The 25,088-nt window shown below is 59.7% G+C and overlaps 2 protein-coding genes across 2 annotated transcripts; both read right to left on the reverse strand.

Moving 5' to 3' along the window:
* Positions 1–11,914: 11,914 nt before the first annotated feature.
* LOC142419875 (1-acyl-sn-glycerol-3-phosphate acyltransferase alpha-like) lies at positions 11,915–16,383 on the reverse strand. The gene is made up of 6 exons (XM_075523246.1): positions 16,027–16,383; positions 13,495–13,628; positions 13,018–13,193; positions 12,784–12,879; positions 12,469–12,541; positions 11,915–12,275 (listed from the first exon to the last, which is right to left on the reverse strand). Exons 1-6 carry the CDS (start codon positions 16,212–16,214, stop codon positions 12,034–12,036), a joined length of 909 nt encoding a protein of 302 aa, XP_075379361.1. The 5' UTR covers positions 16,215–16,383; the 3' UTR covers positions 11,915–12,033.
* Positions 16,384–19,233: 2,850 nt separating this feature from the next.
* On the reverse strand, positions 19,234–23,400 carry PRR29 (proline rich 29). Its single transcript, XM_075523203.1, has 6 exons — positions 23,323–23,400; positions 22,682–22,805; positions 20,727–20,860; positions 19,635–19,810; positions 19,431–19,501; positions 19,234–19,265 (listed from the first exon to the last, which is right to left on the reverse strand). The coding sequence occupies exons 1-6, from the start codon at positions 23,398–23,400 to the stop codon at positions 19,234–19,236; spliced, it is 615 nt and encodes a 204-aa protein (XP_075379318.1).
* Between the last annotated feature and the right edge of the window lie 1,688 nt (positions 23,401–25,088).

A 25,088-nucleotide genomic window follows, 5' to 3' on the forward strand; every position in this document is an offset into this window, starting at 1 on the left:
AACTGTGTTGCTGCAGGCTCCTGCTGGGTCAGGCGAAGGGGACGAAGGGATGGGAAAAGGCTGCCAGCCCTCAAGACCATGGCTGTCTGGTGGGGTACGATGGGGTCAGGAGCGGAGGGACAGCCAGGCAGCTGCAATTTTCCTTCACATCGGTCTTGGAGGCTTTAAAACCAGGAATACAGCATGTATGAGATCAGGATCAGAGTCAGCCTGCCCTTCTCTGTCACAGAAATGCCTCCCCTCCTCCAACAAACTCCCTGCCCACCCATCCCCACCAGCAGCCCATCGGCTCTGATGGGCCAGGAGAGCTCAGGGCCACCCAGGCCAAGCCAGGCTGTCCTCGGAGCAGCCCCGTGCGCGGTGTGACGAGGGGAGCAAACTGAGCATCACGCGGCCGGCGGCCTCAAATCTACAAGTCTCACCCCAAAAGGGAAGGGAAGGCACCGTCCCACCGATGGCACCTAAGCATGGGCACAGACTCGCCCCTCGCTCTGGGTGCTGGTGCTCTCCCCGCACCTCGCAGCGCCCACGGGCACCGTCCAGCCTGGCCGAGGGATGGGGAGATGCTCCGCTCCGCTCCAGGGTTGCGGGCTTTGGGTGCAGCTCTGCTGCCGGCGAGAGGACAGCGCGAGCCCACCGCCTCACTCCGCTCACCTGCACCATCAGGAGTTTTGTCTCGGTGTCCGTGTGCCCCTGGGCTGGCACCACGGGCATCTCGGTGCCGCAGAGCTTCTCGGAGTGCAGGGCCTTGGCGATGATGGTGACGTTCACCTCCCCTGAGGAGGCAGATGGGGGACGTCGCCGTGACACTGCCTCAGGGGCTGGCTCCAGCTCAGAGCCATCCCAGGGAGCCGGGGAAGGAGGAGGGTGCAATGGGTGCAATGGGACCGGGATATGGAGGGAAGAGGCTGGAGAGTGGAAAAGGGAGAGGGGAGAGAGGGGAGAGGGAGCTGGGAGGGGGAGGAAAGGATCAGAAAAGCAGTGACAAAGAGGAGTTTTGCAAGGAGTCTCGCTGCTGGGCCCTCCTCCCGCTCCCCCCCATACCCAGGCTGGCAGCTCGCACACTCCACTGGAAGGTCCTCTCTTCGTCCGCGCAGACACAGCCTCTGTTCCTGCCTGCCAACACCTCCAGCTCCGCCGGCTCCGCCAGCGTCACCTGAACCTGCCGGACCACGGCCACGGCTCCATCAGCCCCCGCCAGACCCCAGACCCAGGGCCCCCTCCCCAGCCCCGCTCACCTGCAGGCACTGCCGCAGGTAGTTGAAGACGGTGGCCACGAGGGTGAAGGCTTCGTGGCGGACCACGGTGTCGGGCAGCGCCAGCTCCACGAAGAAGGGCTTGAAGGCCGCGAGGGTGGTGGCAGGGGCCAGCCCCAAGCCCTGCGGGGCCGTGCAGAACATCCCGACTTCCCACTCGGTGATGGCATCAGGCACCGTCACCGTCACCTCCGTAGAGCCCCCCTCTCTGCAGGGCAGTAGAAGATGGACAGACCTTTCAGGCTGGGTCTGATGGGCAGAGCCAGTAGAAGGAGCATGCCAACCCCCTTCCTCTAGGTCCTGGCGACCATTGGTGGCCATCACATGCTTGGAGATGGGCAGAGGTACCATCTGTGCTCTTATTCTTGTGGCAACCCCTGCCTACAGGACAGACCACTCTGGTCTCTCCCGGGATCAGTGCTGAGGTCCAAGGGAATGGGCTGGACACGTCTCAGTGTCACTCCTGGATACATGGACACTGAACCAGAGGTCTGGGCGCTGCACCCAGAGGTGAAACCGATGCCATGAGGGCAGTCCCCTGGCTTGAGGTCTGCTGGGGCTCCTTACTCACCCCACAGGGACCAGCTCCCACAGCCATGTCCCCAAGAAATCCATCTGCATCCCTGTGTCCTGCATGACACCTGCCTGCTCATCCTCCGCCAGTCCCGCTCCTGCAAACAGGGGCGTGACTTGAACGTGCTGCCAGAAAGGACGCAAAGAGGCAGGATGTCCCCTCCCGTCCTTCTGCAGCCAGCAGGGAGGCTGTTACAGATTCTCTCCACTCACCTAGGAGGTATAAACGGCTTTGGTAGCTTTGCAAATGGATGTCTAGTGCACAGCCCAGCTGAGCATTGGTGACAGCTTTCAAACCTGCATCCTGAAACATGGCACATGACAGAGAACAGCACCATGTGGTTCTGGGCTGAAGCCCAGAGGTACCGAAACACTTTTCCAGCCCTCTCCGAAACAAGGAATTGACAGGCACTTAAAGCCCCATGCCAGAACAGAGCTCCTGAAGATCAGGACCCCCCCACCACGCTGCAACAGGAGTGCAGGAGAGTAATATCTGTGCCAGGAGAAGCTGCTGCACCAGCAACAGTTGGGAAAGATCTGGTGGATCTGCTCTGCCCGCTCCTTTCCCAAACAGCCCCGACCCCTGGGTTTGCTGCCAGTGGGAGACACGCACCCCCTAAAAAAGCAGGGGAATGCCAAGGCCAATCTATGCTGTTTACTCCAAACTCAGATTTGTGATGGGTAGAGCAGAGTTTAGCCCCATCCCTGTGAAACGTCGTTGTGCCTGGACTGCCAGATGCATTTCACATGTCTGTCCCAGGCTGGCAAAGCGAGGGGCATGGCACGTTATTTGGGCAACGTGAGAGTATGGTTCACGAGCACAGACATGGGCTGGATGAGGGACTGGGTGTCCCCAGCACCCTGAGTAATCCTTCCTGGGAGAAAGAGGAGTGTGAGGTAGGGCGGGAGGGCTCGTACCTTAGCCAGGCTGTAGAAGCCTGGTTCAAGCTTCACATCAGACACTGGTACCTCCCTACGCCACAGGCTGCTGCGGCAACGTTCCCAGCTATTCCGTGGCGTATCAAAACAGTTAATGGATGGAGGGGCCGGTATCCCGAAATTGTTTATCCAACAGTAAGGTAAATCAGATTCTTCAACTTCGGAAGGATAGCCGTCTTCAGAAAACGTTGGGAGTAAATTATAGACCTAAACCGAACATGTGAACTTTGGGTGAGAGAGACATGAAACGCTCCTGGCCCAGCTCCAAGCCGTTTTGCCCCTGGCATCACCCCGTAGCTTCTGCACCTCCCCAGGCATCACAGTGATGCTGCCCTGCCGCCAGCCCCGGCCCCTCCGCTGGGACCCGTCACTGCCCCATATCTCCTCTCCCCAAGAGCAGGGAACGCTTCCCACTGTCCACACCCTGTTTTCAAGATTTCCACCCCAGGAGACACCGCAGAGCAATTCTGCGGCTCAGCCCCCCAGTCAGCAAGGCACAGTGTCCCCTGCAAAGCCCCGACGTCCGTGGGTGGTGCAGGGGCTCGCTGGGGGCTCCCGGGCACCTGGCATTCATCCTGCAGGGGCAGCTCCCCCAAAGTCCCTACCGTCCTCCCCAAAATGGGTGGCAGTGGAAAGAAACTGCTGTCCCCGTGCTCCAGCAGCGAGCCCAGTCCAGCCCAGGACCAGCTCAGCACTGAGGTTTCTCCAGACTCACCGTGCTGGGGTTGAGCTTGTCCTTGGGACCGGAGGACTGCGTGCGTTGATCCACGGCGTAGAGAGCACACAGTGACCCCGGGGCAGCCCGCACCTTCAGGCGGAGCTGTGAGCCCACCACAGCCCTCTGCTCCGAGAAGGACAGATTCACCTGGAGAGAGGGGAAGCCTTTGGGATAGGGGAGAGGGGAGCTGGTCCCAGGAAGGACCTCCGTGCCACAGCCTGACCCCAAACGCCAGCAGAGGATGGAGAGTGAAGGCTGATCAAAGCCAGGAGATGGTTTGCAGCAGCAACAGGAACAGGAGAGGAAGGAAAACCCTCCCTAAGAGGAGAGTCTGGGACCAGCCGGTTGCAGGCGATGAGGAACGGCTCTGCTGAAGAGCAAGCCTCAGTGCCCACATCTCCACACCGAGCCCAGCAGCAACTACCCCGACTCTGGCAGCCTCCGCTCACCTTGTTGGGGAAGCACTTGGCCACCTTGAGCTTAGTGCTGTCAGCCACCATCTCGCCATCGGGCAGCACCGCGTAGCCCAGCACCTTGGCCATGGGTGCCAGCTCAGGGCCGATGGGCAGCTCCAGGGAGAAGGAGCCTCTCAGCCCTGGGCCGTGGGAAAGGAGGGGAGATGAGGACCAGGCATGGAAAGCAGAGCCCTGCACAGCCCGTCCCTGCCTCAGGACCTACCAGCCGCTGCAGGCAGCTCTTTCCTGAGGACGGTGACAATGGTCCCCTTGGCCAGGACCTACAGAGGAGGAGATGGGAACAATGAAACCGATGCTGAGCGGGGAACCAGCACAAGCAGATGAGGGGAGGCTGTGGAGGACTCTCATGGAGAGACTATTAGAGCCGCGTCCTGCAGGAGGGATGGAAACGGTGCCCCAAGACCTGACAGCTCCAGCGTCCATCCCTGAGTCCTGAACCCAAGAGTAACTGCCCAGGGCTGGCTGGAAATGGCTTCTGCTGGAAGGGAAGGCTTAACCCCACACCCCGGACAGCCTCATTCTCCTCCCCTGAGCTCTGCCCTTCATGCAGTCTCCCTTCTCTCCCCAGGTGAAGGCTCACCAGGAAGACCACATCCAGGCTCTGCAGCTCGATCCCCGTGGCCTTCTCATCAATCAAGTAATCCACCCTGAGCTGGTGGGGCTGGCTGCAGGGCAGCTTCTTTTCCACCCTGTGGATCCTCAGGAAACTTTTGCTGTCCGAAGAGAAGGGATACAGGTAGCGAGCGACGCTTTGGTAGTTGAGATACTCCTTGCCTTCATGCTCCAAGGCTGGAGGGTTATCCTTGAGCTCACCCTGAGGGGTGGAAATCGAGGGTCTCAACGGCAAAGATCAGCTTGGCGGCAGAGCATGGTAGGGGTGGAAAGCCACTCTGCAGCTGCGACTGCCACGCGCTTTGCTGTGACATCCCTGCAGGAGCATGCCAAGAAACGCAATCCAGCTGTGCTCAACACCAAAAGGGAGAGCTGCGTGCCATCACGGGGCTTGTCCAAAGGACACTCACAGGGGCAGCCAGCGGATGGCAAGAGGAGCAGGCATGGCTAAGCAGCACATGCGGGCAGATGGTAGGAACTGAAAAAGCATCCCACAACTACCTGATCTTGCGTCCAGACGGTGAGGGTAGAAAGGATCCTGAAATTCAGCAGTCAAGTGTGAAAACAGTAAGGCAGAGAGAAGGAATTAGAGGAAGAACTTGCAGAATGCATCAAAAGTGAGAGTAGCCCCTTTTCCCAGTGCAGGAGGAGCAGGAAGCGTGCCGGGGTCTGTAGGGTCCGACAGGCAATCAAGGTATTAAACAGGGCTAATAAACATGTGGAGCTCTTTACTATAGGATGCTGTGGGTGCAAAAAGACCAAATGGGGTCAAGAGGAGGCTGGAATATTTTGTGTAAGAAAACCTCTGTGATCTTTACTAAATCCAGGATGCCTGGGGGGTGTGGGACACGGGTCACTTACGCGCAGGGAGACCTCGTAATTCCAACCAGAGGTGTCCAGCTCGAAGGAGGCTCTCCCCGATCCATCCACGAGCAGGGTTTTTCTTTGCGTTCCTCCTCTAGTGTTAACCACAAGCAGTAACTCCTTCTCCTTCAGGGCAGAGCTGTTGGTTCCCTTCAGCAGCATCTGCACCAGGAGGGAAGGGGAGATGTCCTGGGCTGGGCTGCAGCCACGGGGTAGAGGGCAGGGTGGGATAGCAGGGTTGGGGGTCAGAGGGAGCAGGATTGGGTGCAGCAGGGTGCAGGGGAGCCCTGTGGGGTGCAGGGCCCCCACCCATTACCGTCCCAGTGTAGGGAATCCCAGGCTTGTAGAATTTATCAGTGTTTTCAAAGGTGATTGTGACCCTTTCACGCACAATCATACGGCTTTTGGTCACTGTACGCCACATCCCTGCGGAGCCGGGGGGAGAGGAGAGAAGCACTCAGCAATTTGTCATGGTGATTCCCCCCAGGAAAGATGGGTCAGAGAGTCTCAAACATGCAGCGTTACACGTTTGCTCCCTACTGCTGTCTTGGCGAGTGGCCACGTGAAACAAATCCGTCCTCTTGCAGGCAATGGTTAGGGGCAAGTTCGCACAGTGCAAAACCACACTTGTTGGGCAACAAACGCAAAAAATGGTCCTCAGGCATGGTGGGAGCTGTAGCGTGAGCAGGACCATGCTCAGCCAAGATCTGCATGCTACCAAAATACCAAGCTTTACCCCAAAATGCCCCTCTTAATGGCTGCAAGCAAATAGAAGAGGCCACTCACAGCTGCGCTGTGCTGAAATTGGGCTTTTTTTACTTGACCCTAAGGATGTGCCTAACAAGCCCTCCCAGGCAGACAGTGACTATTTGTAACTAGATTCAAAGTCAGAAAGACCCGATAAGAAAAATAATTAGCTCTCCAGGCACTAATCAAGCACACTAACTAGTCCTAGGGAGGCAGAGAGTGGGGAAGGAGAGGTGGACAGTGGAGGGATATCAGGGGGTGGGATGTTGGAAAGGGAAGGAGCTCCTCATTAGCCTTCAGGACCTAAGGGATTGCTCCAGCAGTCAGGAGTAGAGGAAAAATGACACCAAAGCAAGTAAGGGCACAGAGCAGCTGATGCTTGTGGATGGGAAGGACAGAGACCCTGGGGACACCCGAGCAGAGCAGTTGTGCCACGTCCTCCGGATGCCACCACCCCAGGACATCACCGAGTGGCTGCCAGCATGGCTGTGCTCACCGGTCCCCTCCTCCAGCAGCGACGCATTGGCATAGAGCCAACCCCCGTAGCGGAAGCTGGTCAGGTTGAAGGAAGCTACTGGCACCTCAGTGGAGAAGCAGCCGTTCCTCTGCGTCTGAAGGAGAGAGTCACCCACGTTAGCAGCAGCCCTGTGGCTGGGCCCTTGAGTGTCATCTGCTGTCACCCTTGGGCTCCCCGCTGCCGCTCTCCCCGCTGCTGCTGCCTCCCTCCATCCTGTCCTGCAACCCTTGGGTCCTGCAAAGTTGCCCCCCAGGGCTGGTACCGCGCTCAGCCGTGCAGCTGGCTGTTCCATTCCTGCCCATCCTGGCCCGAGGACCACCCCAAGAGTCCCTGCTCGGCTCCTCTGCCCTCTTTGGGATGACTCTGGGTTTGCAGCACTTTCACATGAGAGCTGGATCACCTGGTGATGCCCAAATGATGCACCCGGCCATCATCAGCCCAAGCACCCCAAGATGGGGAAACGTTCCAGGACCACCACCCATGTGCCTTCGCCCTCTCCTGCTGCCCTCACCTGGCCCCTAAACTCAACACAGATCCTCGGAGGTCCCTTCAGGACAAAAATATATTTGTGGGAGTGGCACAGCCTGGCCTCAGCTCTTCCCCGGAAAGTTTTCCCAGACGGGTACCTGTCAGGAGGGAGCAGGAAGGGGAGCGGATGGGGAGGCTGCCAGGGGAGCAGCACCCCGGGAGCAGCCAGCCTTGCAGCTGGGGCTGCTCTCTGGCTCACCACCCGCAGACGTCCAGCGGGATCTTCTCGTCCTTCACCGTCACAACGCGGGGCAGCCGGATCAGCACTTCAAACCGGGGCAGCCCTGGGGGGACACCAGCAGGGAATGGGATCGTGCCCATTTCTTCCTTCGGGAGTTTCTTGCCATCCCACGCGATGGCTCCCAAACACCCCGTGTGGAGCCCAGCCTTCGTCCTCACGTACTGTAGTCCTCCACGCTGAAGGAGTGTCTCTTCCCCTCCACCTTGATGGTGTACTTGCCCAGGGCCAGCTCTGCAGCCAGCGGGAAGGACAGGTCCACGATGCCCTGCCGCGGGCTCACCTCCCGCCACTCCGCCACGTGGTTCCCGCTGGGACCCTGCACACAGGGACACGCGGCATCAGCCCTCGCTCACCGGGCTGAGGCACGCGGAGGTGGTGGTGGGTTGACAACCTCAAGGACTCACGTCACCCTGCGTATCCTCGCAAGAAGCAGAGGTTTTGCCCTGCCATCGCTCTCGGAGCGGCCCTGAGGGACCACCTCTCCAGAAGGAAAGTTTTGCCCCAGGGGCCTTATTAGCTGAGCTCCAGCCTGGCTACAGCAGCCGGAGCTGGCAGGGGGATGCTCCAGCCTGGACTGGGAGCTCAGGGGGTTCTCCAGATTGGGTCAAAGTCTCTGTGGCAATAGCCACTGCCGTCTTCACCTGTCCCTTAGCAGCATCTCCCCAGAGGAGCCCCTGTCTTGCAGGCAGACAGCAAGCTGACCCTGAGTGGGCTGGAAATGTGGATGAGGAACCCAAGCCCTCCTCCCCCCTCCTTGTAACTTCTCTCAGCACCCGCAGCGGGGATGTCCCTGTCCCCGCTCCTTGTCCCCAGCATCACACACGTGCCGGAGCCCTTTGCTCCTCCCAGGGGAGCTGACAGGCTGGCACAGGGTGACAACTCACCTGCATGGCCACCAAGGGAAGCTGCAGAGAAAGAGAGAAGCAGCATTTAGCATGATCAAAGCACAGAGGGCTGAGCTTGTAGCTGAGCCGAGGGCCGAGCCTGCGGGATCTGGCTTGGCCCCTACAGAGCTGGTTGCTGGGCTGGGGGCTCGGCAGGGCTCGGAGCCGCCGTCATTGCCTGGCTCCCGCTGCCACGTCCACAGCCGTTGCACTGCCTTTTCCGAGCAGTGGGAAGCGAGCAGCGAGGCTGCGTTGTGCAAACAGCGTTAGCTGTGCAATTGGGTCTGCCAGCACCGCCTGACACCAGGAGTCTAAAACCAGCGGGCGTTATAATGGTGCATAAAAGCTACACGCGCGAGAAGACAGGCAGAGGGGTGCTGTAGAGGGAGTAAGTCATCTCCTGTGCCAGAGCCAAAAGCAAGGGGCTGTACCCTGGGCAATCGGGCAGGGAGCGCTGGGAAGAGCTGTGTCCCCCTCACATCCCACATCCCTTCGGTGTTTGGGGGATTCTCTCCCCCCACCCGTCTCCTCCATGCTCGTGGGGACACTGAATGCTGTGCCACTGCTGCTGAGACCGATTGTCTTGGTCACGTGGGGATCCTATTGCCTCTGTACCCCCCCCCACCCCATGCAGCGACCCCGTCTCACCTCCCTGTTGCTGGGAATGAAGTTTTGATCCAAACGGACAATTCGAAACTTCACTGGAGAGAGCAGAGGCAGGAGCAGGAGTGAGTGCTAGGGCCTGGGAGCCAAACCTGGGGATCCCATCCCAAGAACCTGCGAGCTCTTCCAGCAGCTCCTGCCCCTCACCAGTTTGTCCAGGCTTGTAGACATGCTTGTCTGTCTGCACCAAGGTCCCCGGCTCCCAGGCTTTCACCAGTACTTTCTTCTGCTCAGAGACCTGCAGGGAACCTCCCTGGATGGAGACGTGAAGATGTGCAACCTCGTAGATCCCTGCAGGAGAGGCAGAAATCTGCCCCCGGGGAAACAGAAGAAAAGGTTGCAAAGCCTTTATGTTGGATGCCAGTGAGACATCATACACGTCCCCCATCATCACCACCCCGTTGTCCCACGAAGGCACCAGGGAACTGGTGCGCATGGGAAGATGACACAGATACAGCCCCCAAAGCCCACGAGGTCCCCTCCCAGTTCCCCCAGGCCGGCTCTGGCAGTGGGTAGGGGATGGATACCCCTTCCCGAGGTCCTCGGCCCTGCCGCGGGGCCGTGACTCACGTTGGGGAAGTAGGGCCAGTTCAGCTGGAGGATATCACTGCCCTGCTCCTCCAGGGTGACGTTGGGGATGCCGTGGCTGCTTGCCAGGTGGAGGGTCACCCGCACGGGCTCGTCCAGGTCCACGAGGTGGATGTGCACTTTGCCCGCGTATGGGTAGTAGAGCACGGGGGGGAAGAGCACCAGGTAGTGCCTGGGGAGGGGACACCTCGGTAGTGGAGGAGAGCAGGGACCCCCACCAAATCCCAGTGCTCCCCTCCACTCCAGACTCCCAAGGGGGAGGGCACTTGCGTTCTTCCAGCCCCAGATGCTCCCTGCAGGGCTATGCCAGCCCTCCCAGCCCTCCCAGCCAGCACACAGACCAGAGCAAAGCCCAGTTTGCCTAAACACCCTTGAAAAGAGCGGAGGGGTCAATCTGCAGAGGGAGGAAAGGCTCTGCTCACCCACCGGCTTTTGTGTGAGGTTGCACCTACACCAAAGCAGCCCAGAGACACCAACCCCAGGTGCAAAGTCCTCTATGGGGACGACCACCACCCCGAGCATTTCCACCTCGACCAGCGACCACAGTCACGGCAAGGATTGTCACACCACTGAGACCAACCGCCATCCCACCAGGCGTGGACAGGCAGACACAGAGAGGACTTACGGCTTTGCAGACGCTCCAGCTGTGAGGTATAAGATGCAAAGCAGCAGGCAGGGCAGGGCGGCTGCAGACCCCATGCTTGGAGGGCCAGTGGAAGCAAGGTGGTCCCAGAGCCCCCGTGCTGAGTTTTCTTCCTTACCTCAAGCTTTCACCTCCCCACTGGCAGCAAGCAAAAGCCAGCGAGGTCTCTGGCTGGGACCCAGCCATCCAGCTAGGACAATGTTTAACCACCAGACCCAAGCTGTGCTGGGTTCAAGGCTCTGGGCAGCCAAACCGCACCCATGGTGGCGGGCACGTGGCGGGACCGCTCAGAGCTGACAGACCAAGCTGCACGTAGAGAGCCCTGGCAGGAAGGAAGGGAATAAAGGGGCTTTCTGGGAAATGAGGTCCTTCATGTGCACGCTGCCCTTGACCATCTCCATGTGACAGTTCCTGATCCAGTGAGTTGTTACTCATGGGAAGCCTCTTTTCTGTTGCTAACATATTTGCCTAGTGGTATCTGTCTGGGCGGATGATTGCCACAGTTTTGCAGAATTTCCTCCATAACGAGCCAGCCGCTCCCGGGAGCGGGAACAATGCCAAACTGGAGCGCGGCACCCTTGTTTGGCCATGGTTTGCACATCTTATTTGAAGATGGGAGGTGACGCCTGCCCACCCTGCTCCCAGCACGGGGGACAGCCATGCACCGTGTTTCGCCCTGCCCTGCTGTCACCCTGGGGTGGCTGGGACAGGAGCTGCTCGGGTGGAAAGGAGCCAGCAGATGCCCAAAGCCCTGCCTGGCTGCAGGGAACAGGCCGGGGGAGATGGTAGCTGGTGGATGGGTCTGGTTGTGCCATAGTCCAGAGGCCACGGGGAGGTCCTTCCTGCTCCAGGTGGGCACAATCCAGGCACCTCTGCCCCCTGAGGGTTTTGGGCTTTAAGGGATGCTCTTCCTGTGCCCTTACTGCTTGTCCCTAGGGCAGGGAGAGGTCTACCTCGGGGGCAGACCTACTCCACCAGCGTAACGCTCGCCCTGCCACGTGCTCCTCGCACCATCCAGCGCTGCACCCCATGGCGAAGCTGCGGTGTCCGTAGGGATGCCGTGCGTGCAGTGACGCAGGCTCCCTGCTTGGCCGTAAGGAGACGGATCCCCCTCCCCACGCTCCCCTCAGCACCCCACGTGCAGGCAGGACACCGTGCACACACACCACCAGGTATGGACGGTTTAATCTTGCACCCTTGTCTCATAGTTCAGCATCAAGGATACTCTTCCCACGTGGCAATATCCCCTGGACCTCCTGCCCCCCCCAAGCCAGACGCTGCACTCTGGACCCCTCCCCAGAGCTGGCTGCACCTCAACAGCGTTGCCAGCTTGCAGCAGCCTCTGGAAGAAGCAACCCAGCAAACCCACAGGTGAACCCCACTGCAAGTCACACCGTCACGGGTGGAAAATGGGGCAGTGACCCCCCAGCCCTGCCTGGCACATCTCTCCCCCCTGCCCGGTGTGCAGGCAGGAGCCATCCAGGCAGACAGGGCTTGCTGCCCAGGGCCAGACACAGCACCGGGTCCGGGGGAGACAGGCAAGGACCTGGGGAGGGGACGCACAGTCATAGCAAGGGGTTCTGGGGGCACCTCGCACTGTTTTCGGGGTGCTGCCTGGACCCCATCCTGCACCGCTCTGCTTCCCCTTGCACCAAGGCACCGTCGGGCTCTTGCAGGCTGCCAGGGCGGTGGCAGGTCTGGTGGACACATCCGCAGGGGACAACATGGGCCAGCCTCTGGCCGTGCCACCTGCCTTACGTCCCCAAGGGGCTCGGTCCCTCTGCCTAATTGCTGGTCCTGGTTGTGTCCTCCTCGCGCTGCGGGCTGCCCGGCCCCCTGACAGCACCGGCCCCAGCACAGAGCGGGAGCAGAGGCTGCTCAGCGCGCTGGTCCCCACGGTGATTTGCAGACATCTCGTTGAGGACGTCAGCCATGGCCTGGCGGACAGACTCTGTCAGTTCGGGGACATCCTTTGGGCTGAGGCCCTGGGTTTCTACCTTGGGGAGGATTCGGATGGTGCACGTCCCTGGAGAGAGAAGGGAAAGGCCAGGGATGCTGTTAGATGACCCACCAGGAACCAGGTCTTCCCACCGGCATCCACCACCACCAGCTGCCTCCCCACGCCTCAACGTCCCACTAAGAGACCTCCAAGCCCCACGTGCCTCATCCCCACAGCCAGCCCTGCCTTTTGGCAATGAGGCTTCTTGTCTATCACTTACCAGAGGTGAATTTCTTATCCTTGGAGCTGAAGAAGTCCCAATATGGGGAGATCACAATGGGGAAAATGGGAACCTGTAGGAGATGGAAGGTCAGGGGTGTCCTCCATACAGACTCCCTCCCCAGGTGGGACTCCAGCTCCTGCCACCCCCCAGGCTTCAGCAGGTCTCCATCCCTTCCTTGGGTCCTGCACAGCAGGGTGCCTGTCCCTGGGGACTGCAGACCCCAAAAGACCCTAATGTCCCCCATCCCGCTGCCCCAGGGTGCACACCCACCCTACTCCATCAAGGGCAAGCGGAGGGGGAGGATGGCCTTACCTGAGCCTGCACGGCCAAGTGGAAAGCCCCACGCTTGAAGGGCAGCATGGATTTGTTCTGGTTCCTGGTGCCTTCAGGGAAAATCAACACTCGGAGCTGCACAGGACAGGAAGAGATGCAAGCATGGACCCCGACCAGAGCACCCTGGGACCTGCTATGTCAGTCCTCCCCGCATCCCCCTTCCCCATCGGTGTTTGCTCCCCGACTCCCCCCTGCTGCCAGCCCCCCCCTCACATTTTCACGCCGCATGGTCCTGGCTGTCTGGGAGATGACATCGATCGCATCTTCTCTTTTGTGACGGTCGATGAAGATCATGCCACTTAGCCAGCAGGCCCACCCCACGGTACCCAGGTACATGAGCTCCTTCTTGGCGATGGGCACGCAGCGGTCAGGAATGACCTCCACCATGCCTGGAGGATGGATAGGAGAGGAAAGGATCCATCCCTGCCCAATGGCACCCAGAACCAATCAGCCCTGTGGCTGCAGCGGCCTGGCATCATCCTCCATTGTCCCAGCCCTCTCTCTGCAGCACACCCATAGCCCCGAGCTCCTGTCCCACCGGCTCTTCTGGCCTGTGCCTGCCACACTGTCCTGTACAAATCCTGGTGCTGGCTGCACTGGGACCCCCAGGGTGAGCCTGGTCCACTCCTGCAGCACCCCAAAGGCTGCCCGTGCAGTGATGAGCCCCCGCCCCTGCTCCCTTGCACGTACCCATGAGGTCAAGGGAAGCTTGGTGGTTGCAAACTATCACATAGGGCTCCTTGATGTTCAGATGCTCGGAGCCCCACACCTGCATCTTGATGCCACAGAAGTGTTTGAGGGGCAGCATCGCAGCACGCAGGAGCCTAGGGCAGAGGAACACACGTGGGGAGCACATCGACACAGAGTGGGGCTGCTTGATTTTTCCCAGCCCTTCACAATCACTCAGGGAGCAAGGTGCAAGATGGGCCAGGCTATATCTGGTCTACATGAGCAAATAGCGTGTCCCAAGGTGGACCTGCGTTCAGACTCAGTGATGCTTTGCTTTTCCAAGTGCATTTGTAGCCTGCATAGCTCAGAGCTAACCTTGTAACCACCCCCAAGGGGAGACCAGCTGCTGTCTCAGTAGTACAAAGTCTGCATTGGAGCTGCTGATGAAGAAGAGCAGCCAGCACAAGCTGGTGGGAGAAAAAAAAAAAAAAAAAAACGGGCTTTTTGATGTCCAGGGATGATGGGAAAGCAAGAAGGGAAGGGATGGGATGTCTGCCTGCAGCCAAGGTGCAAATCATCACATCCCAACGAGGACAACTGCCTCTGGCCAGGTGAGCCTCACCCTGGATCTGTGTGCACGGGCTGGAAACCCAGACACCAGGCTCGCAGCCTGCGCTGCAGATACCTAAAGTCAGAGGAGCTGGATCACAGCCGAGAGGTGCTGAGCTGTAGATGGATGAACACTGAAGATGGATATGCAGAGGAACAGTCTTGAGACAGACCGGTCTACAGGGTTGCGGATGTCTCCAGGGACTGTCCCTGCAGAGCAGCCAAAGGGCAGTGCTGCAGGCACCAAGCTTGGTGTTGCAGGTGGACGGGGAAGAGAACAGGGAAGGGAAAACCAACTCAGCTTCCTTCATTAGAGGAAATCACAAAAAATAGCTTCACTGGACCTGCAGTGTTGGAAAGAGATGGAGGTTTCATCTGTGCAGATGGAAGGGAGAACAAGGAAGAGTGGTGCCACCATCCAGGGAGGGTTGGACAGGAAGGGAAACATCAGGATGGCAGTGCTGATGAAGGGTGACGCTCAGTATGAGAATAACGAGAGGAATGGAGGGAGGATGGAGCAATGGGGATTGCGGCACCCATAGTGGAGGTAAAAAGCTGGTACGCTCTCGGTGTTGACATGGGGCACTCTGCAACCCACAGCATGAAGAGTACCCGTGCCAGGGTCCACACATCTGGCAGCGATTGGTCCCAGGGAGCCCACAGGGGACAGGGCAGGGGACAGGGCTTTCAGCAAGAGCTCAGCACCAGGTAGGGATGAGAAGAAGTTTGGGAGGAGAGAGTAGAGGCAAGCACAGAGGGAGAAGAAGGCACGATGCTTAGAGGCTCCATTGTATCAGAAGACCACCCATCCCTTGGGAGACGCAGACTCATAGATCCCTGTGTCTGCAGAGAAGCAAAACACTTGTGGCAATGCCCCAAAGCCAGGACTAATGACAGGAACATGCTCCAAGCTGGAGGCTTTGGGATTTGGAGGCTGAGGAGGAAACGGATGCGGCAAGGTGTTGGTGGGACAAGATAAGGCAGCATGAGTCACCGCCGCGTCACACCAGGTATTTCCACTAAGCCGGAAGCGTTTGCGCCAGGGCTTGGAGCACCTCCGGATGCGTGCGTGCGTGCACAGCATTTCCGCACAGAAAGGACGAGGGAGAGAGGCTACACAATGGACTGATAACATCAAACCTCTGACCACACTCCTGCTGAGGGCCCAGAACCCATCAGCACAAATACATGATGGCTTGAGCTCAGCAAATACCGCAAGCTCAGACATTTTTCACTCTGGCATAATTATATCCCTTCTGGTATGCTATCATGCCCAGGAATCCAGTAACAAGATTGCAACATCCTTGAAAGCAACCAGACCTTCCTCTCATGTTGCACAGCGATGTTATCTCGGCTGCCACCACCCTTGAGCACAGCTGACAGCACCAGCGCACGACTCGCCGGGACACGACTGCGCCATGCCCGACAGCTGATGACACGGAGACATCCCAAATCCCTCTGCCAAAGCACGGTCCGGGGGGGTCCCGCTGAGCGAGACCTGGCTGCACGGACAGGGAGCCGGCAACGGGTGCGCATTTGCATCCTGCTAATGACTGTATCTCCGACCTTTGCCAAACCCCCCCATCACCCACCCAACTGATGACCCCAACATTGCGATGGCCAAGAACGATCCTTTTACGCTACGTCATCCTCCAAGGGCCACTAGTCCTGACCCAGCTGGCCACCTCCATCATGGCATAACCCTCCCTGGGCATGGCCATCACCTCTTCACCACACCGCAAGATGCAGATGCGCCCTTCATTGCCACATGGACATGACCACAGCCCTCGCTGTGGCCCCAGGGCTCAACCACCGGCCGTAACACGGCTGTGGGTATGCTCAGAGCAGGAGAGAGCGTGTGTCCACAAGACCACGTGAGCTCCTCCATCGCAGCCAAGCCCCAGCCATCTCCACATCAGAAGCACATCCCCAGGCCGTACTCACTTCATGTTCTCCACGGAGCGTCCCCGAAGAGCCGCAAAGGGGGACAGGAGGCTGGCCGTGGCCACGATCCAGCAGTTGAAGAAGGCCATCTTGCAGAAGTACTGGAAGGTCCCATTGTACCGGTAAAGCAGCAGGGCTGCCAAGGGGAGGAGGAGCAGCAGCCCGTGGAGCAGGACCACCTGCATCATGCTGCCCCGGCGGGAGGGTGCTGGGGACCTCAGCCCGCGTCTGCGGGAGCAGGGCGAGCGGAGCAGCGGATGCCAAGGAGCGTGGCAGGTGAATCAGGTGTATCAGCAGAGCAGCGCGTGGGCGTTTGGGGCTGGTCCAGGGGAAGGTGCTGCGTGTATCTCATCCTGTACAGAGGCTCGAGGATGGACTGGCTCAGACAGGAGGCAGGCTACCCCACCAAGGGTGGAGAGCGGTGGTGAGTCAATGCCAGGGACCCTGGGTCACCCAAGGCGTCACTGCTGGTAAGTGCCCTCCTGGGCTGCTAAAAGCCATTGCAGTGCCTCCGACTTGATGTGATCAGATCTGTTGCCCACAAAGTGTCCATGCTCTGGGACCTCTCCTGGGGCACAGGGACCTCAGCCCTGGGAAAGGGGGAATCTCAGCTGGTAGGGACAGCAGGGTCTAGTTCTGGTCCGCGCCCTTCATGCCGGCAAGGCTTGTCACAGATGCCTGTTGGCATCGTGGCTAATCCCCAAACCTCACCTTACAGAGTGTCAGATTATTGGAGAAGATCTCCCTGCCTGGGTCTGCAGCGGGCACGTGATGCCAGTGCTCCCCATCTCTCTGCTCCCCTCCAGCTTGGGCTGCAGGAACGCCTCTGCCCTTCCCCTCCCAGGGCCCAGCATCTGTCACCAGGGTCCAAGCAATGCCACAGGGGTCTGAGCCCTGCCACCGCTCCCCTGCTCCAACCCTGGCCTGAAGGAGATGCCAGCCCTCGCCCCAGTTGGCAGCCAGGGGCTGCATTGCATTAGGTGTTTACATAGGTGCAATTAGTACGCACAGGGCTGTAATTAGCCTCTCTTCCCGCTCTGCTGCTTTCGCGCTGGACACACAGGCTCCAGGCCAACTCTGGGTTGCCCTGCAGAAACTCTGGTCTTGCTTTTAAAAAGCAAGCGCTTGCCATTGCAGAGAGAACTCTGGCCTGGTCTCAGCCACCAGCAGCATCTCCCAGCCCAGCTGTTTCCATGTCCCAAGCCCTGCCAGGGGCATCCGCGTGCTGCTGCTCAGACCCATCGGGTCATCTCTGACCCTTGGGACGGGAGCCTGCGAGCAGAGAGGTCCACTCATGCCTTCCCGTAACAGCCCCACCAGGGCTCTGGGGCAGGCAGTCCCGTTATACTGTGCTGGGGAGAGGCATCACATCACCTGGGTCAAACCCCGCAGCCCTGCCCCTCGTCTGACACAGCCTACCCTCAGCAAAACCACTCCGCATCTCCCCTGCTCCGTTCCCCTCCATGCCCATGGCTGCTCTTTCCACCCACACCTTCTCCCTGTCCCTGCCCATGTGGGTGCAAGCAGATGGCTTTGGGCTCCCGGCTGTGCAACGCTCTCCACGCTGCCAGCTGAAGGGTGCTCCTGTTCAACCAGCGTGACCCAGAGAGGGCTCCAAGGGTTGCTTCCACCATGGATGTTGCAATCCCCATTGCTTCATCCTCCTATTCCTCTCATTATTCTCATATTCAAGCTAAGATTGAGCCATAGCTTGAGCCCACCCTTCCTGTCCACCCCATCCCCAGGTGACGCCTCTCCTCCTTCTTCCCTTTCTGTCTATACAGATATGGAAACCTTTGTGCACCAGCCTGCTTTCCCATCAAACTCAGCTCAGCTTTTGGATGGTCTCCTTCACTTCTGCTCCTGCTGCTCTGCCCGGCTAGTCTTGCAGCCTCAGGGTGCTCCCAGCTGGAGATGTGCCTTCATGCCGCAACCCAACGTGGCTCTTTTGCTCCACATTGAGGAGCTTCTTCTCCAGCTTCAGCAGGAGCCAGGCTGAGCTTTGCGGCAGGGGAAGAGCTGCCTGTGCCAGAGCACAGCTCAGTCCTGGGCTCGGGGAGGATGACCCCTGCTTTCCATAGGGACCCCGGAGGAGAGACAGGGCAGTCCTCGTGCCCGATGGGGGCAGAAGGAGGGGATTTAAGGTGCAGCTGCCTGGGCACCATCTTTCTGCATGCTCTGAGCTCCAGATGACCACCAGCCCTGACATCTCGTGCTAGGAGCTCTACTCTTAAGGCAAAGCCTCCTGATAACTGGCCTGTGACCCCACTGGGGTCAGAGCAGGGCTGTCACCCCCAAGTGGGGTTGGGGAGGCAGCAGAGGCAGGGGACAGCTTCCAGCACCCGAAATGCATCTGCCCCTTTATTCCTGGTGAGCAGAGAATAAACTGACACTGAGCCCTGGGGAACCCCATGCTCACCCATGCTGCACCCTCTTCATCAGGCTGCTGCCCTGACCGCATCCACATCAGGAACGAGCTGCAGGCCAGATCCAGCTCTCCCCATGCTGTGCTCAGCCAGGAGCATCCCACTGCTTCCCAGCATCAACCATCAGCAACTCCCTGTATTGCCCCAGCACCCACATCAGGCACCAGTACACCCCCCACACCGGGTGCAAGAGGCTCACACACCCCCCCACACCAACTTGGAGAAAGCCCTGCACTCAGGCACGAAGCCAGCAGTCTGGATAATTACAGATGCTTAATTAGTGACAGCAGGGCACTTTCTTAACAAAGCAAATTAATTACAGACAATGTGCTGTATTGAGATCTGAAGGGACTAATGAAGACCAGGACCACCTGGGCTGGCATCACCCCCCACCCACCCTCCCACGGGGACACAGCACAGCTCATGCCGCAGAGTCCTCGTGGCTTGGCAGAGACACGTTGTCCAGCCAGATTTGGGATGGCACCACTAACCTGCTGGGGACAAGCCCTCTGCAGAGCATGGAGACAAAGCCTGCCCCTGTTTGGGGTCACGCTGTCACCTGGGTTTGGTGACAGGCTTCATGACACCCCCTGCCTCCGGGTGGGTCATGGGGAGGAAGCCAACGTGCCCAGCAAAATGCATTTTGCTGGGCACGTTGGCTTCCTCCCCACGACCCACCCCGAAACTGGGTATCATGGAGTGCCCATGCTCAGCACCTGCAGGATCTTCTGGGGTCGAGGGCTCGGACGTGCAGGAGAAACCAAGTTGGGAAGCATGGAGCTCACAGCCTCTCCTCCACCACATCGTAGTACTCTGCGGAGAGAAAAGGGGACCTGGAGGATGAGTAAGGGCTACCCCAGGCCCCAATGGATGGAGGGAACAGGGAGGGCTCAGCCTTTGACCAGGGGCTGCCCGGTTGATGCGCACCTGAGGGCAAGACGTCCCTCATGGAGGGACATGGGGAGAACGTGTCCTTACCTGATACCGGTGGGACGTTGGCTCCCACAGTCCCCGTGGCACTGGGGGGCGGAGGGGGGGGCACCGCACTGCTGGAGAGGAGCAAGGACAGGAGTAAGTGCTGGCCTAGTGTTGTGTCCCAGCTTGGGCTGGAAGTCCTGTTACACCAGGGGCTGCAGGGACACAGCCCTGCGCCGGGTGGCACAAAGCAGTGCCCTCACTCACACATCCCCGTCCTCAGCTAGTGAGCCTGTGCCCAGGTACCGCACGGCCGCCGGCCCCCGATCCCGCGCCGGGACCAGCCACGCCAGGACAGGAGCAGGACCGGGGTAGGGGACGTAGTGATGGTGGAAGACCACAGCTTCCTCTTCCTCTCCGGTCTGCAAAGGCACCGCCATCGCCTGCGGGAAGGAAGAAAAGGCAGGGCTGTGCCGGGCCCCTTTTGGCAGTCATCTCCCTGGGGCACTGCTCTGCAAAGCACCAGCGAGAGAGCTCCCACGGAGCCGCGCTTGGCTGCGATGCCACGGCTCTCCCAGGGTCCGGCTGGGTGGGCTCGATCCCACACAAAGCCCCGCGGTCGGCCAGTGTGGGAACCCCGCTGCTGGGGACATGGGGAGGTGGCAGCCCCACAGATGGGACCTCAAAACACTGCTGGGAAGAGACCGTTTGATCCGGCCGCTGAGATGCGACAGGCAGGGTCCAGTCTTGGCCAGCGTGGTGAACTGGTGGGCGCTGGGCGGGCGGCGCAGCAGGGTGCGTGTCTAGAGATGCCAGCTGGCAGCGAGCAAGGCGGCTGCCCGCAGCCCAGCTCTCGCCCCCGCCGAGAAACCAGCATTTGTTTCCCCTCACGGAGATGAAATGTTTAATATGATTTTGGTTCGAGATGGACTTTTAAATTAAAGCCCTTGCAGAGCCATCCTGCCTAATGAACAGTGCTCAGCCTCGCTGCTCGGCCGCCGCAGCCCAGCGCTGCACCCTGCCTGCGCCGCAGCACACGGTGGGGTCCTGACTCTTCCCAGCTGGGCTAAATCGCCTCCGGGCAGCCTGGATGTGATCTGTGCTGGCAGAGCTGGGGGTCAAACAAGCACAAAGAGCCCCAAAACCCCAAGGGGCTGTAGAGCCTGGACCGAGATGGGCTGAGACCACCCAGCTTCTGCGCTCGGAGGGGTCCCACGTTGTGCCGAAGCAGGACACAGGCATCCTGCTCTCCTGAGCAGCTCTGGAAAGGTCCCTTTGCCCACCTCTTTGGTCCTTTTGGTCCTTTGGTCCTCTTTGGTCCTATGGTCCCTTTGCCCATCCAGCACCCCTGACCCCTACCTGGGCAGCAGCTGGGGACGGCCCAAACCCGAAGGACGTCAGTGCCGACACAGCCAGGCTGTTCATCACCACCTGGTGCATTTGGGAGTTTTGAATCATCATCAACTCGATTAAATCTGCCGGAGAGTAAGGGGCTCCGTGTCAGAGAGAGATCAGAGCAAGGGCACGAGAAATACGGCCATGGGATGAGTGCCTGGGATGGGGCGGCACCAAGGCTTGTCCCTGTGCCCAAGCGGTGGGAGCTAAGCCAAACTCCCCCCACCCCAGTTTGGAATGCCCATGTGGCACTTAAAAATTATTTTGCTTGGATAAAGCTTTAAAATAGCCATATTTCAGCCTTTTCTTATTTGCAAATGTAATTAAACATCTGGTCTGGCTTGCTGAAGGCTGCTCACAAAAGGTGATTAGTGGTGCTGGAGGCATCAGACTTTCCGCCCATTCGGAGGAGAATTGCTCCAGTCCTGGCAGCGCTCAGCGGCTTGGCAAGCCTCTGCCTTGGCACCAGGCGGCAGAGCCAGCGTCCTGGGGGTGGCACCACATGGCGAGCACGCCAGGGTCGGCTCCCCTTTGCACCACGTCACGCACGGGGGAGCTCAGAAACCCCCCAAGGAGGCAGGAGCTGGGGCTGGACCACGGGGGCTGATCCCATCTCCATTCCCAGGAGCAAGCGCCTATGGAGCTGGGTCCAGGCGAGGAGCAGGCTGAGGATGCTGGGTTCCTCCCCAGCCCCTGCCTGGCTCCGCATGAGGAGCTGGGACCCAGAGCAGCCATGCACATACAGGTTAGCGTCCCAGTCCCTTGGCTGGATGCCCAAGCCGCGGAGCGGCTGCTGAGGGCAATCCGGCTGCAGGGGAAGCACAGCGTCTGGCTCTGCATCCCCATTAAAACATCCCCATTTGCCGCAGGCGTGAAGTTCCCCTGCAAAATGCCTGTAAACCTGCCGGAGGGGCTGCCTGCGAGATCCCGCTGGCTTTGTGCATGAGACCCATGAGCTCCCGTTAGCCGGAACCGTGGGTAAAAAGCGGTTTGGGCATCCCCGTGTCCCACATGCCAGATCCCAAAATGCTTTCACAGCTGCAAGGACGGGGTCCCAGGGCACCCATGAGGCAGCCGACCCTCCAGCGAGGAGCATTACAGCACAAGCCGGGAGGTGGCCGGAGCCAGAGCCGCAAGGAGGGAGCGGGCCAGCAGCCAGGCATTGAACTGGGAGGAGAAAGCACGCGAAGGGCTGGCGGCTCTTAATGGATCCCACCCGTCCCACTGGAAAGGCAGCCAGCCCCCACCGCAGGGCTGCGAGGGGCCAGGTTGGGGTCTCCGTTTTCTTCCCACACCAATGTTGATGTGCCCTTTCCTCCGTGTATTTTTAAAGGCAGCTCAACATTCCCCCCTCCCCACAAGGCTGCACGGCTTCACCCACAGCGTGTCCTGGGGACCACAAGCCCCCCCCGCCTCTGCTGTCTGCTCCCCCAGCCCAGATTGCTTGATCCTGGGTTGCACAAGGTTGGGTGAAGCCCCTATAGACAGTTGGTCTTTGCTCCTGCCTGTTGCACCCCATGGGCTCTGGGGCTGGCACGTGTCTCCCTCCAGTCCCACCTAGCATGGCCAAGGAGCCCATATCACCCTGGCTTTCCCTGGAGAGGCTCCCTAGACCCACGTGAAATGGGGGTTTGGAGAACAAAGAGAGGTGGCTTTCAAAAATAGCCCAAAACCATTCCCTGGGAGCATCCTGGTGTGGCCAAAGCCAGCCCAGGCTTCAAGGTTGGTAAAATCGCCAAAAATTGCATCTCATGGGGCAAAGCAGCCGTCAAAGCATGGTGTGGCCAGCCCTGTGAGGCTGCGGAGCTGGGGTGCAGCCCCCCTGCCTGCCTCTCATACTGAAAAGGCTGGAAGAAAAAGAAGAGGATGAAGTTAAGCTCGTTTCAAATCTGACCTCTACGATGTCTACCGTCACGCACCTCCCCGGACGTGCGAGGGTCCGGCGGAGGGAGCCAGGGCAGCCACGGTCCTGGGAAGCTGCTGGAGGATCATCACTGGCTGCTGGGGCACCGGCATGGCCCCACCAGATCTCCCAGGTAGGAGCTGAAAGGCAGGAGGGGAAGGAAAACCTCAGGGATCTCCCACTCTTGCTTTAATTTAGTGCCCTGTTATTGTATATTTTATTTATATTTTATTAATATTATATTTTAGTCCCCTGTGGCAGCTGGGGAGGAGAGGGGAGAGGAGCTACTGGCAGGGAGGAGAGCAACACCGGTCCCGGGGGGAGCAGGGATGAGAGCCTCAGAGGAAGGGGTGGCTTGCACTGGCCCCCTTCTTTCCAGGGGTGCAGCCGTGCAAGCCTGGATGAATTGCACACCCGGCAAGTCCCAACCCCTGGGCACATGTCCCCATGCAGAAGTGGCCTTCCCCGGGGCCCCGGGGTCTGCAGGGAGCAGGGAGGCATTTTGCAATTTTGCATTTTGTCCCAGACCCCAGTGCCCACCCAAAACCCCGACCCCATCCCCTCTCTCCTCCCACCCCATCCCATTTTCCCCACCCTACCCCCGTGAGCCCTGCTTATCCCACAAACCCAGAGACGGAGCTGCTCTCCAGGGCTTACCCCGTGCGGGATGACATACGTCCCTGCTGGGGTGTCCCCCCAGGCCCCGTGGGGGTCCCCCGCTGACCCCACCTCCATGGCTCGGGCAGGCACAAGGGCGGTGGGGTGAGCAGAGCTGCTGCAGGCAGCAGGGCTTGTTGCTATAGCTGCTGGGGCTAAACAAACCCTCCCCGGAGGTCTGGCCAGCAGAGGAGCGTCCCTGGGCTGGTTTTCCCTGCAGTGTATCCCCAGCATAACCGCCCCACTGCAAAAGGCTGTGGGGCAGGGATGGCTCGTGCCCCTCTGATGGCATTTCTGAGCCTGCCGGATAACCTTCCCTGCAGGGAAGTGAGCTGGGAGCAGGGGGCTGCAGGTTTTTCCAAGCCCTGCTACTGGTCCCAGTGGCAGGGGAGATCTGGTCCCAGTGCTGCAGCTGCTCAGCCCCACTGGCATTTCACAGGTTGTGGCTTTGGGAGCTTTCCTAAAATCCCAGGTCCCGCCATCCTGTGGTCTCCGCAGCTCCCATCCATCGCAGCCAGTGGGAGACGGGTCTGCTCCTGCCCTGTGGCTTGTGCTCTCGGTGCCTCTGTTTCCCAGTCTTGGGGGCTGCATTTCTGTGCTGGGAGATATCTGGGGATACTGAGCCCAAACACAGCCACCCCGGGACAGAGCAAAGGTCGCTCCGCCGGGGGATAGGAGGGAAAACCCGTGATGACAGCTCCCTGCTACCTTCTCCTGAGCTTTGGCAATCTGGGGCTCTGGGACACCCCAAGCCAGAGGCGATCCCGTCTTTAACAGCCTTTTCTTTCCAGTTTAAGGTCCGTTGCCTTGCATTGGCTTCGAGCCCACTGCCAGGTCACCTCCCTGGGGCGGAAGGCAGAGAAATGGGAAAACAAGAAGGAGGGGGGGGGCTGGTGGGATGTGCTTTCCCATCAGAGTGGCTCGGTCCTCACCACGCAGCCTCTTTGATGGGGACTTAGCGAAAGGTCCTTTCAGGCACTGGCAGAAAGCACCTGGAGGGGCCAGGAGGCAGCTGCAGCTCGTCCCTGCAGGGCTGAGCCGTGTCACCCCTGCCTGGCGGGCTCTGGGATGTCAGAGCAAACCTGGCGAGGTGCCTTTGCAGGGAGCGTTGGGAGATGGGTCTGGGTGAGAGTCTGGGATAGCTTTGGATGTCAGGCTGGGACCGGCTCGACAAGGCTCTGCGGTGCCTGCCGTCGGATGGAGGCATCCCTGCCTGTGCACCACAGGTTTGGGGTCTCAGTTGGTGGAGAGAGAAGGTTCTTCCACCCCATGGGATGCCCCTTTGCAGGTCCTCAGAGACAACATCCCCACACACGGGACCAAGGCACAGCGGCCGGGGCTGTTGCTCAGCCCTGCCGGTGCCACCTGAGGTCTGGTCCCCAGGGTGCCCATGGCACAGCACCGGGTCCCCTGGGTCTGGCTTCCAGCCTTGTGGACCACTTCCCTGGGGATGCCAGGACCAGCCACGGCATCCCCCCGTGGGAACCCAGGCAAGGCTTAGCATGAACATGAATCAATTGCACCAGAGCCTGGCTCCAGCCTGCTGCTCATCCCTACCACAAGTCCCTCCCAGGATGCTCACAAGGGGATTTGTGTCCAGCAGACCAAAATCAGCTCACATTTTCCGTTTATGTCCCCCTGGCCAGAGAGCTCTGCGTGTCCAAGCTCATCCCAGGGAAACACTACAGCTGGGAATGGTATGTCCGCACAAAATATGGTTTGCCCAAGCAAACCCATTGCAATGAAAAACCACTTTCTCCCCCAAA

The sequence above is a fragment of the Mycteria americana genome, chromosome 22, assembly GCF_035582795.1.
Source record: "Mycteria americana isolate JAX WOST 10 ecotype Jacksonville Zoo and Gardens chromosome 22, USCA_MyAme_1.0, whole genome shotgun sequence".
NCBI lineage: Eukaryota > Metazoa > Chordata > Aves > Ciconiiformes > Ciconiidae > Mycteria > Mycteria americana.